This window comes from Grus americana, chromosome 11 (assembly GCF_028858705.1).
Source record: "Grus americana isolate bGruAme1 chromosome 11, bGruAme1.mat, whole genome shotgun sequence".
In the NCBI taxonomy this organism is placed as follows: Eukaryota; Metazoa; Chordata; class Aves; order Gruiformes; family Gruidae; genus Grus; species Grus americana.
In genome coordinates this window covers 10620264-10633288 of record NC_072862.1, presented here as the reverse complement: position 1 = coordinate 10633288, position 13025 = coordinate 10620264, and the positions used below count along the sequence as shown (strand labels likewise).

Genomic DNA, 13025 nt, shown 5'->3' with positions numbered 1-13025 from the left:
TGTAGTAGTCTGTAGCCCCACTCACAGTCCCCACCTTATCAAGCACTGATCTGGAAGGGTTAGTGGAATTTGCCACTATCCAGCAGGGACATCCTGAAGGAAATCATGGATACGGAACTATTATATTAGTAATAGTGACAGGGAACCCCATTATTGTACTTTCTTGTTGAAAAACAATTTCAGATTTGCATTTATTAAAGTATGATTGCATATCTGATGATGAAAGTCTTGTTTCTGTTATAGGATTTCTAGTAATTAAAAAGTAATGCTAAAAAGTTGATACTTGAATCTTTAAATTTTTTCACAGTTGCAATGGTTCATATTATGTAAGTCCATTAACATCTTGGTGTGTAGAAAAACAGTTTGACAGCTGTAGTCTAGCACTTCCTTATCGTAACTTGATACAACATTCCATAGAGACAGTCACGCCTCAGATTTATACTCCACTCTGCTTCTGCTATTTCAGCTTTAATAGTTTATAGTGTCAACTCACATGTTGTTTGGATAATCTTAATTGACTTGTTAAATAAGAACAGTTTACACTCTGTTTCTCATTTTGTCTCTGTTCACGTAGGATGATTTTGTGCCATGATTCGATGGGCAAGTACTCTGGAAATCACTGATTTCTGCTAATTTGTTTTAATAAAGCTGGTATTTTATGCCTATGCTCTGTGAGCTCTGAGTACTCTACTACTGAATTTATGCAACCTGTTATAAACTTTGCTCCATCTTTCATCAGGAAACCTTCAAAAAATTGTTGAGTTGCTTTGAGTGTTACGCGAAAGATCTCTATTAAATATTTATGTGCACAATAGCTTAACTTAGTCTGCTGCTATAAATTGTATTCGGTATCAGAAAACAATCAGCATGTGGGGATTTCCCCCCCCCCCCAGTTGTAATTGGGAAGTGTTCACAGGTCCTCATGAAAAGCAAAGGGTTTGTGGAGGAAGAGAAACTAAGTTTTCAAGGTATCCAGTACACAGTGGTAACATCTAGTACTCTAAGCTTGTGCCTGGAATGTCAGTTCTTCGTTTGTCCCTGAATTTTTTTCCTGTGACCCTGAACTGATCTTTTGAGTTTTATTTATCCTTTCTGTAAGAAAGTAATGTTCTTAGTATGTGTAAGAAGAGGATAGCAATAGCTGGGAGAATGATTGTTGTAATTTTTATGTTTATTTCAAGCTTTAGCGTGTTCTGTAACGTTACAATGCTTATGAGTAGTACAGAGAAATAACTTATTATTCTGGTAGTAGTGTAACTTTTAAAAAGCTTGCTGGTGTGTTTTACCAGTCACTTTTCAGTACACTGACAAAGAAGGGATCCCACATGCTGTAGGAAAAGCTTTCTTTTTAGATCTGATTTGTAAAATTGGAGAATGATTTTCCTTCCTGTCACTTTTTTGGCTTAAATACTTTAATTGTTGGTTTGGTTTTGAAAGCAGGGGTAAAAAAAAAAAAAGTAATGTTTGTGTCCTTTTTCTTTTAAATACTTTTTCACCTGTGGGGCTGACTTTTAACATCTGCCTATAACCGTAGTCAGAACTCTTGTAAGTTAAGCATGGTGAGCCAAAATCCAGCTTCAGATATTTCAAAGAAAATCTCAATGCCAAAGCAAACTGAAGAATATTGGAGAAATTCCTGTTTTTTCACTTTTGGAAAGTATTTTAAAAAAATAGTTAAAAAAATCGATATTTGAGGTCAATGGTTCCCAGCATTATCACATACCAGTCTCTGTTTCTGAGATTTATATCCCTAATTTTTCAAGTGAGAAACCCAAATGGAGCCACTAACAAGTTTTAGAATAGCTGCATGGCAGTAGTCCTGTTTGCTGTTTGAGATAAGGTACATTTGTCAGTTTAACTAACAGAATGTACAGTATTGATTTATTTATACAAATGATTAAAATATTTTTTATTAAATAAATGAAATGACATACCTTTACTTTGAGGAAGAAAGGCTCTGCAGTCTTTTATTAGCAAATATGTATGTGACTAATTTTTGCAGAGTTAGCTGATTGAAAGTAGTATAAAATGTCTTTGAAATTGGGAAGCTGAGCACCTTTATATGTGTTGTCTTTGAGTGTTTCTGGTATGCATGTGGCATTCATTGATATATGAATGAATGCCCACTCTTCTGTTGTGTATTTTTTTTTCTTTTTTCCAAGTGCAGGAAAAGGAGAATGATGAGTAAGGTTAAATGATACTGACATGAAACGATAACTACTTATTTAATAAGTATTTGAACTAGAGACCAAATAGTTCAAATACTATTTGAACAAGAGACCTGACTCGTTCTAGAAATTGCAGTTGTAAATAAAGAAGAATCCTACAGCCAGAAACCTGTAATTTTGTCAATCTGAAAGAGCCCTTGTTAAGTGTTCCGATGTAGCGCTTAGTTCAGTCTGTGCCTCAGGACAGTATTGAAAATACACACGTGTTCAGCAGACATCTCTGATTTTTCTTAAACAGTGGAGTAGGATTGCTGTCCTGAGTCTGGCAAAACTGTGGAATGCACAACTTGATCTGCCTTTCCACTGCCGGCGTCACTCGCCTTTGGCTGCCAGGGAGGAAATTGGGCTGTTTTGGTCTCTTCTGGTACAATGGTTTAATTTTCCTCAGTTTCTGTTGTGTTTACCCAATTACTGGGTCTTGGCTCCCATAAGCCAAGTAAAAGCAGGGACTGTGCCAAGGGTATAAGACATTTTGAACTTGAATACTGCGGTACCTGAGGTTTTGACATAATGGAGAGTTTGCTATACAATCACCTTGCAGCAAAATCTTTTACTCTCATTGTATTTTCTGCAATTAATATATAACTGGCCTGAGACATGGCCCGTTGGTGTGCAGGAGGGAAATTTTGAATGTGGATACAAAAAAGAATTGTTTCCTGCTTCAAAGCAACAATTTCTTTTTAGTGTTGAAGATACCAGCTCTACTGAGTGCTACCAGGCTGGTGTGCTGGTTTCATTGTGGTGTTCTTACAGTGTAGGCAGAGGTGTGCTCTGATGGCTGTGCTGGTGTAAGAGGTTAGTGTTCACTCTAGGAAATAGGCTGGGTTAACCATAAATGCATTATTCCCTTCCGCCCCAGCTAATATTTTGGAATCTGTCCATTGACTAATCTAGGTGTATGTGGGACCTTCATGAGTTGTTCTCTCAGCAGTCCTTGATGCCAGGCTTTTCTCCATGTACTTCTAATGACAAAACACAAGGATGCCATAGGAGTGGCTATACTGCCTGTGCAATACTGAAAATAGTCATAAACAAAGAGAGCTTTTCATTGGTAAGCCGGAACAAAAGAAAATGCTATCTTCTGTAGTAGGAAACGTCAGATTCTATCTCTTTAGCATAAAAATAATCATCTTCTTACAACATATTAAAGTGAACCTGAAATTTTATACATGTTAAAACTGTCACTGATGTAAGAAAAGCAAACTATCATTTTAATCTTAAAAGCTTTGTGGAGGCAGAATAATAGTGCTCTCTTAACTTAACTGTCCTTAAAAGGTTATGTTTTTTCTCATTTTTAACACTATGGAAAACTTGATGCCATTTTGATGACACTAAACCCTGCCATGGAATAAAATAATCAAGATTCTAAAAGAAGCTATAGTCTTTGAAATGTGGATTTTTTTTCCTATGGTACTCAAAGCATGCCAGAGTTTTCTGTAGTATATTAGTTCTGTTATTCTTAAACATGAGTAAGAAATGGGTCTAGTAGTTAAAAGGTGAAGAAGAAAGACTGCGTGTTTAAGACAGTGTCTGAAATAAAATCATGTATTTACTTACTAACGGTGTTGACTAAAAGTATCTGAATCTGTATATGAGACTAGTTAACCATTTAACTGAAACTGTTATGACCTAGATGAGGTGCTTTTACTGCAAACTTATCAAATAATGTTTTGTATTTAGTATTTCTCTTGTAATAAATAATTTTGTAGTGCAAAATGAACTAATTTAATTTGGTCCTCTTGCTCTTCAGTATCTTAGAACTGGTAGGCGTTTGTCTGTGTCTCTAGATACGAAGTGAGTTCTCCTATTTCTTAAGGTCCGAATTTGCTTGCCAACTTTGAGTTAGTTACTCAGTTAAACCAGCTCAATAAACTAGAGATAAGAATGAATGTACTGGTGCAGGGCAGATGAATGTCTAGAGCAGTATTCTGTTGCAACTGGTCGCCACAGGCAGGCCCATGTGGGAAAGTTAAGAACAGGGCAAAATGTATGAACGTTTTCAGTTCAGGGAGTTGCATGAGTTTGCCGTTTGTTTAATAAACCAGAATGGATATCTGTTCCAAATGCCTGCCTCCCCTTAAGGTGATGTAAACTTCTTGCATCCATGGTGTGCTTTGACAAGTGCAATATATGCTGCCCTTATTTGCAGGAAGGGTTGCTGCTGTCAAAAATGGCTTAAAGGTTTGAAAACAGCATTTCTTGAATTCTAAGGTTTATCATTCAGTGTTTTGAACCTCTTCAAGCTTGATGTCTGAAACACTGCGTCAATGTTATTTTTATAAGGATTATGCTGTGTTACAGAAGTTTAGGTCTTGATCTAAATTGTAAAATTCAAAATAATCTTGCTTTTGATCCTTAGCTGCTTGTTAAGCTGAACATTGTCTCTGTGTTGATAGATTTGGCTGAAAACTCTATGGACTTAGCCTGTTCCCTCCCTGCCCCCCAACTCTTCTTTCTTCTTATTTCCTTTATCATTACAAAAGAATATGCAATAATAATTTTGATCTTGTTTTTCTGGTATTATTCTCAGTTATGTGTTTTAATATAAACACAGGGTAGTTGTAAATGCTCAAAGAAGCTGAGTTCTTGTGTATTTGCTTAAGAAAGCATTGTTCTTCATATTCTGGTGGTGCTGAGATACTCAAAAGTTTCTAACTGCTGAAATCATCATTAGGATTTTGGTAGCATGCGTTTAATAAATCTGGCTCTGTGATGCATATGCTCTGATGTGTTATAAAGGCTGATCTCATTCTTAAATGTTTAAAGAATGGAATAGAAAGGTCACTGGTTGTATCAGGAAAAATGCAATTATCTGTTGAGGGGGAAGAGGAATGGGAAAGCGTGAAGCATTCAGAATAAAATTACTTTGGTTGTTAGTGGTGCAGGGGAGCATAGTGTTTTGGTTTTGTTCTGGGTGAAGTTGATTTTTTTTTTTTGCATTGAGACTGAGGCAATTCACAAAGACAGTAACTTGGTGAAAGGGGGAAAGAACACTGTTTACTAAAGGTTGGCTTACTGTCGACATGTATGTGAATAGTGAAAGTCAGGAAGTTCATCCCGAATTAGAGATCAAGTTTAAATACCTTGTATACCTAACAACAGGAACAAAGAAGCAATGAAACAATGGATCCTCCAGCTCAGAATTTTTCAGTTTAAATGTCTGCCCTTATGGAAGATAGCCTTGGTCAAGGATAAATGACTGGAGTTAGTATGGGAGCACCGCCTGAACAGTTACAAGGCCAGTGTTGTGTAGGAGTATAGAATGGTTTAGCTAAGAAGTTCCATCAGCTTTTGATGTTTTGTAATAATGCTAAGTGGGCTGGGTTAAGATTGGATAATCTCTGTAGAGGTATCTTTTTTTTCAGAATTGGGTAAAAAAAACCCAAAACTGCTTACCCTCAATCCTAGCATATAATGGCCTTCTGGAAAATAACGTTTTAACTTTGAATAAACACTCATTGGCTGGCAAGTAAGTGGATGAAAGCTTTATATTGAAGCATTTTTTTTTTTAAAAGAGATTTATGTGGGTTTTGTGTAGTAAAAATGTATCATGATTATTGAATATGATTACTTTGAATTTGTAATAATAAATAGCATTTGTAATTTTCATTTGTTTATTTTGCAGCTCCAGTTGTTAACCGATACAACAGAAGAGTATCAGGTATGATTTACTTTTAAGAATTTAATGTTTCTGAAAAAGTTTTGAAATGTGTGTTTTACTAAAGGAGTTACATTAAAAATTACCTTTAGTTTTTGTCATTGCCTTATTTCTCATACTTCTTGCAGTATTTTTATTTGAAATAATGAGAATTTCTTAATTCACTGTAGAAACTAGTAGGCAACACATTGAGAATAGTTTACAAAACAGTTCTGTGGGTGATTACAGACTATTAAATCAACTTCAGCAGTAGCAATGATTCTGTCCAGAAAAACTTCCCAGAACTTTTATGCAATGTAGTAGTTTTGGCAAAGGCTTGCTTTGCAGTGAATTGAAAAAGTGGCAGCTTCTTTCTGCTGGAACACATCTCCTAATCTTCCATGTTGCTGAGAATTTTATCTCTGGTTAGAATACAGAAATATGGGGCGGTTGGGGGTGTCCCCTCTTTGTATTGTTTTAGACCCTTGTTTGTACAACTGATATTTAAAGTTGTTGGATTTTTGGCTGTTCACTTGTTCTGGAGACACAGATCATACTTTTCTGTTTGTTTTCTATCTTCACCAATATTAAATGCTTTAATGAGTAGCAGTTACTCCCAACAAATTCTTTTTAAAGTTGCTTTTGAACAGTATCATGTGAACAAAATGGTATGTGTAGATGAGAAGATATTGTATTATTTTTTCATTCAAAGTGCAGTGTGGATTGCTTTGCATATGTTATGTTTTTTCTTCAGATATTTAATTGTAACATTTAGCTGGTCTAGAAAGTCATTATGGTTCTGATTTGAAAAATGTCTGTGGAAATGCCAGTGTGTTCAGTGTTTTCTCTCTGGTTTTCATTTCAACTCTACTCAGTTTGTAACTTGTGTGTATTATCTGACACATTCTTTGGCATGATAGTCATGATGGGGCATTGTTGATAATGTATATATATTTATATGGTATATAAATATATGAGATAAATACTTGTTTAATTTTATGTACAAAATGTCCTTATACAGTTCAGTTGCTTTGCTACTAGTTGCCTGGGTATGACTGTGTATTTATGCCACTATGTGTAAGTAATTGTGAGTGTAATGAGAACTTAATAACTTTTAAAAATTGACAGTGCTGGTAGTTTTGGTATATTATTACATGAGAAATTTAGGCAAGACAAAACTGTATCGTGAATTGATGGAGTTTGATACTCTGATAGTAAATATTGGAAGTCATACATTGTAGAGTATCTTAATCTGGAGAGTCCTGAGACATTTTCACTTCTCTGCTAATTAAACTAATATGGATTAGTTTAATTAGCATTAGTTTAATGGAACCTGTTGACAGAGTGAAATCTTACAAACGAGAAGTTTGTAATCAGGTTTAAATTTAAATAAAGGCTGAATTATTCCCAAAGTTAAAAAATTGAGCCTAATCAGATGGTAGTTGTAATCTTGTTGAATCTTTGCTGAAATATAATATTTGTGCTCTCATAGTACTGAGCTACTCTTAGTTAAAAAACAGGTTGCTTCATTGAAGGGGTCTAAAGGTTAATGTGAACAACTAAATGGCAAATGTAAAATTGAATTGCTAACTCATGCAATTAGATTAAGGAGAACTGTTTAGATGCTTAATAACACTGCTGCTCCAAGAAGAGCTAGAATAATTCAGAGTTTACAATACATGTTAGAATTCTCATGGAGACAAACATTAATAGAATATGTATATTTTAGTACTGTGTGTAAATACTCTTCACAATAAAAATATTTTTTTCTTCACTTTATATACACTGACCAGGTCATGATCAGTGTGGTATTTGTTAAAATGCAAAAGAGATGCAAACAGCACCTAGGCATATACAAGCAGACGCCATTTTCTTTCTCTTGGCAGGAAAAGTACAGAAACTGCCTGGCTTGGGAGGGTGGGGGTGTGTTGGTTTTTGTTTTGTTTTGTGTGGTGGTTTCCCCCCCCCTTTCTTTCTTCACTCCTTACCTGCTGTGTCTGTCAAGAAGTTACCCAAATAGGAACAAGACTGGCTGGGTTCTCCTAGGTTATTGAACCCTGCTGCATAAAATGAGCAACTGAATTGTTGGTTTTGGTGCTCTGAATTTGATTTGATTTCCTTGTTAGATGTGTTAGGTTTTAAGAAACTTTTCATTCTGAAATTTTGTAGGATTTCTTTTTTCTTTATAAAACAAACAAACATTGCATTATGGATTACTCAGTGTAGTATCTAAATATATCTGTTTTTAACTAATTAGGTAAAGCAGAACAAACCATGGAGAAGAAAAGCTGGCATACACTTGCAATTGCATTTAGTATACTCTTTTCTGGTCTTCTATTCAGAAGTTGTTTCTGCTAGTCTGTGTTGAGCCTTGTGAGTCCTACCGGCTATTGTTATGTTTCCAGTGCAGCGTATGTTTGTAAGGGGAGTGAAGAGCGGAGCTAAATGGTTTGCTGCTATCAAGATTTACATGCACAAAATTGTAACTGTCCAGTACTCTGGAAGAATAGAATAGTAGAAAAATTTAAACACTGATATTGGACATAGTGAAGAAAAGAAAATTCAAGGAAGAATTTTTCTTTTCTGTTAAGCATTTGGCTGTCTAGGGAATTATGGCACTGCTGTCATTGTTCAGTAGTTCAAGAATGAAAGTTAGAAAAAATACAATTCTAATTAAAGGAAAAGATGATAAAGTAATTGTCTGCATTTGTACATATGACAGGCTAATTATAATGTTGGTAAGCAATTCGACTAGATGTGTGTTCTTGGACACTAACAATTGTTTATGACCCTCTCTTATACATAGCAGTTACAGAATCTCTTTTAAACTGCTTGATTAATGTCCTCAATATTAAATCTGGAGTGTTTACTCCTGGTCAGCTGTGATTAGCTGCCTAAAGGTAACACGATGATCATCATTCCCTTAGTGCACTACTGCAAATTCTAAGGATACATAAACCCATAGAAAAAACGCTGTTGTAATGATTACTGAATTTTCATTTAGGTGTTCATTTTTAGTTATCTAAACCTGGGGCTCTTGACTGTACTAGCAAATATTGCTTTCATGATTGTAAATGTTTAGCTGTCATTCCATAAGTTTTCTGACACACAGCAAGAATTGTTCAGGAAGTTTATTTTTGTGCTTTTTGAAAACTTTGAGCAAATTAGTTTACTTCTAGCCTATGCGGTACCTCAGTAAAACACTCCCAAGAAATCGGGACTTAAAGCTGCTTGAGAAATGGTAATTTATTAGAAAGGTCAAGCTGGCTGACCTTGTTGTACATTAAAACATACCTTGTTCATATTCTTTTTATCCAAAAGAAGAATGAATTTTATTTCTACATTTCTCAAATCATTGACCAAAAGTGATGATACTGCTTTCATATTCCATAAGTGATAATAGCATATTCTAACATACTGCTTCTTTCTCACTCTGCAGTACAGAGAACATAGGGATCAATTCTGCTCAGTTATGCTCCCTGTTTCTGCAACGTTTGCTACTTACTCATCTCCTAGGCTGATGTGTTCCCTGAGGGGAGGGATGGTGTTGGCTTGATTGGCATTAAAGTCTTCCAGGCGGTTCAACAGCCATAAAGGCTCTGCAGGGAATCCCGTTCGCTTCTTGACCAGAGAAACGTGGCTTTGTGTGCTGGTCAGAGATTCAGCCAGCAAAGCAGCAGCCCGTGGGTGGGATAGTGAGAAACTCCATAGACTGTGCAGGAGGGTCATCCTGGAAAAGGGGAACTTATCTAATCATGTTCATGGAGTTATTTATAGAAGTGCAGAGTGGTAAAGTAGTGTTCTTATGAAGAGAAACAGCCTTTTCCAGGAAATGCTAGGAGGGAGAAAGAAATGAGAGCTTGATGTTCCCCTAGAAATTTATCTAATGAATAGATTCCTTGTGTATAGCATGTTTGGCCATGTAACGTGTTGAGGTTCCATGGCGTGCACACAAGCCCCAAGGATTGTGTCAGTCAGTTCTAATTTGTATACAAGCTGGTGGCTTAATTAAAATAATCTTCTCTTTGCAAAATCATAAGCTATCCCTATGTAGAAATGAAAAAAAAAAACAACCAAAACCCAAACCCCAAAACAACCCACTAATTTTAAAATCTCCTAGCTATAGGATGCCATAGACTGTGGTGCCATGGGCAATTTCACTGCTGCTTTAAGTGAATTAGCAATGTCTGAGCCTTCTGCTAGTGTGAATAACTCGCGTTACACGGCTTGCTGACTGACTCAGTCTGCCCAGGCTTGGTTTGGATGGCCTGAAAACCATACAGATTCCTTCCTCCCAAGAACTGGACTGCGTTGAAATTCATACTTGCTTGATTACGTTTCTCAATCTTCCTTCAAGCATAGGGGCTCCTGAGAAACTTTATTTTGTTAGTCACTTCCTTTTCTGTAGTGAAAGAGACTGCAGAGAATACCAGTGAGTATCTCAGCCCTTGGTTAGTGACTACAGGGTGCAGGGAGGTGGGAGAAATCAATGATACCTCCTTTATCAAGTAATAATACTATTTCAAAGCTAGAGGCAAGAGAGCATTGGTATTTGTCCCACTATAACAACTGATATGTAACATTGAGGAGAGTTTTGTTCCTGGCAGTATGTGAATGAAAGTTAATTGAGGTTTTGGAATGAAGAGTGTGACGCCTACTACAGTCTCACTTGGGCATAGTTTCTTCTTTTTTAGTTTTAGCATGTTTCAGAAAAGTAAAGGTTTTTTTGCTAGATTTCTGTATTGCCATTTCTAGACACCTTTGATTCATTCCATAGAACACCCACTCCTCAGCAGATTTGCTGACTTCTTCGTGGGATAGAAAAAAAATCTGGCAAAATATGACACCCATACCATACATGTGTGACAGAAGGTTTTAATCTCTTTTCTCCAATTATTTCTACTTATCTGAGTGACCTGATATAATTTATCTCTCTTGCATATACGTGTACTCCCTCCTCAATCTTCTTTTGGTCTCTGTGGTAGAGGAATGGGATTATGGTTTTCACATTCAAGCAGAATAACTGAATTATATAATCTCAGGAAGCAATATATGATAGTTATTTCCCTAATGTTTTTATACCAGCAAAGTAACGTGACTCTCAGGATCTGTGCCTGTTTTCATGTTAATATAAAATGAACAAGACTTGCTTCAGTTAGTCTCTTTGGTAGGACAGCTTTCAGCAGAGACTTGGTTAAGTCAGAAAGATCAAATCTGCTGTCCCTGGAATCAGGTGCTAAGCCCTCTCCTGAGATATGATTGCTGAATAAATGTTTACATATGTAGATGATGATTTTGTTTAAATGTTACTGAATCCTGTTTTTGTGTGTATAGCAAACATTAATATTGTTGGGGATGCTGACATTTAACATTGTCAGTGTCTCCAACAAATGTTGGGTTTGGAATCAGTATTTTTGACGTTTCTCTTTGTCCCCTGACAGTTTCTGGCTTTTTCTTTCCTCATAAAGTGAGCTTGCATAAGATGTCTGTATGTCAGTTGGTACTTCAGACTCACTGGTGGTTCTCCATTTTGACAATGGGGGACTCTTTACCTTCAACTCTTCATTCTTCTGGCTCTTACCAAAGATGAGCAATCATCTCATAAAGTAGAGGAGTTGTTAAAGTTTGATATCTCTCTGGGCTTTCTAGTGAGGTACAGTATTTTCTTCACACTCTGGCAAGTTGAGATGTCAGGCTATGATAATATTATGCATAGTAAAATCTTTTTAGTAGCTTTTAGCCTTTTAAAATGACAGCTTTAAAAAATAATTTTCTAAGAAAGCTTTTATATTAATTATTGTCATGCAGCATGTTAGTATTTGGTAAAGAATACAGTTTTGGGATCCTGTTAAATTAGGACATCTAGATAGTAGCAATGAAGTGAGAAGCAAGACTCTTTTTACAAGGTTGTTTTGAGTATTTTCTCTTGCAGGATACTATCCACTACTTCAGTGATAAAATCTCACCACTTCAAATCATCAAGGGAGGAAGACCGAGTGACTAACTTTCTCTGTGCCATTCTCTTTGCTTTCTACTTACCAGACTATCTGATTATCAGAGGATGAGTTGAAACTCATGATCTGGTTTCTTCTCTTGTAGCTATTTAATGAATTTCTATATTGATTATTCACCATCTTACAAAACTGATGGCATAATAACTTCTGCTGAAAGGTCTTCAGGCAGATGATAAATTGTAAGAGACTTTTGACTTCAAAAATTCACATTTTTACAAATGGCACAAACAGCTTTCCCATTTCAGCAACCTGATGCTTCTATCATTTTTTGCTAGCCCTAATGATTGCAAAACTGGTATCATAACTAGAGGGAGAATAATTCATTTTGAAAAATGTTGATATGAGCAAAAGCCAAGTGTGTGGGATGACAGATGAAAGTGGTGATAAATTGTGTGGGTGCTCTCCTGTAAGAAAGTGCCTGAATCATTATTCGTTAAACAAAACAAAAAAAAAGCTTGTTTTCTCTGTTTGCAATATTGGGACTTATTTAAAAATTCTTGGCATGTAATTGGCATTCAGTGAATAATGAAAAGCTTATTTTTGGAAATTAAACAGTTGTGACTTCACAATTACTTGGATTTCACACTATTGTGAATAATTCTGATTATAATTGCTAGGGTTTTTTAATGACATAAAGAGAAATACAACACTCAATGAGCATCCTTATTTAAAACTTAAGTCAGTGGATCAGATTTCATCTGACCAGGTATTGCAATCTACTCAATGCAAATATAAGTGAATATAAGTGCTACAGTGGAATAGAATTGATTCAGTTTTCCTCCTTTTTTTGATTTATTCTTTCTAAATAATCGTTCATGCTTATAGTGTTACATAATGATTTAAAAGTTGTTCATCTGAAGTGAAATATTTTAACTCAAATTCTTTTTTTATTAATTGGGAGAATAAGGTATAGCTATGCATGTTTATTAAACAATGAATGCAATAAGGACCAGTTTTTCAAAAGTATTCAGGTGGCAAAAGGTGCAGGTGAGTAACTTTCATTAATTCTTTTACATTAAAGGTCTTTTAAAAGCTTACATAAATGCTAATCAGTATCTTTAGATACATAAATACTTTTGAAAATATCAGCCTTCAGCTGATTCTTTTAAATCAAATTTCATTCTCTCACTTTTTGTTGGATTGGAT

At 35.6% G+C, this 13025-nt stretch overlaps 1 protein-coding gene across 1 annotated transcript in view; it reads left to right on the top strand.

Annotated features, from left to right (window-relative positions):
• The window catches only part of PRKAR2A (protein kinase cAMP-dependent type II regulatory subunit alpha), a 65891-nt gene that overhangs the window by 18568 nt on the left and 34298 nt on the right, over positions 1–13025 (top strand). The window contains exon 2 of the mRNA XM_054837967.1: positions 5854–5889. Coding sequence (XP_054693942.1) covers positions 5854–5889 — 36 coding nt within the window. The remainder of the gene's footprint in view (positions 1–5853; positions 5890–13025) is intronic.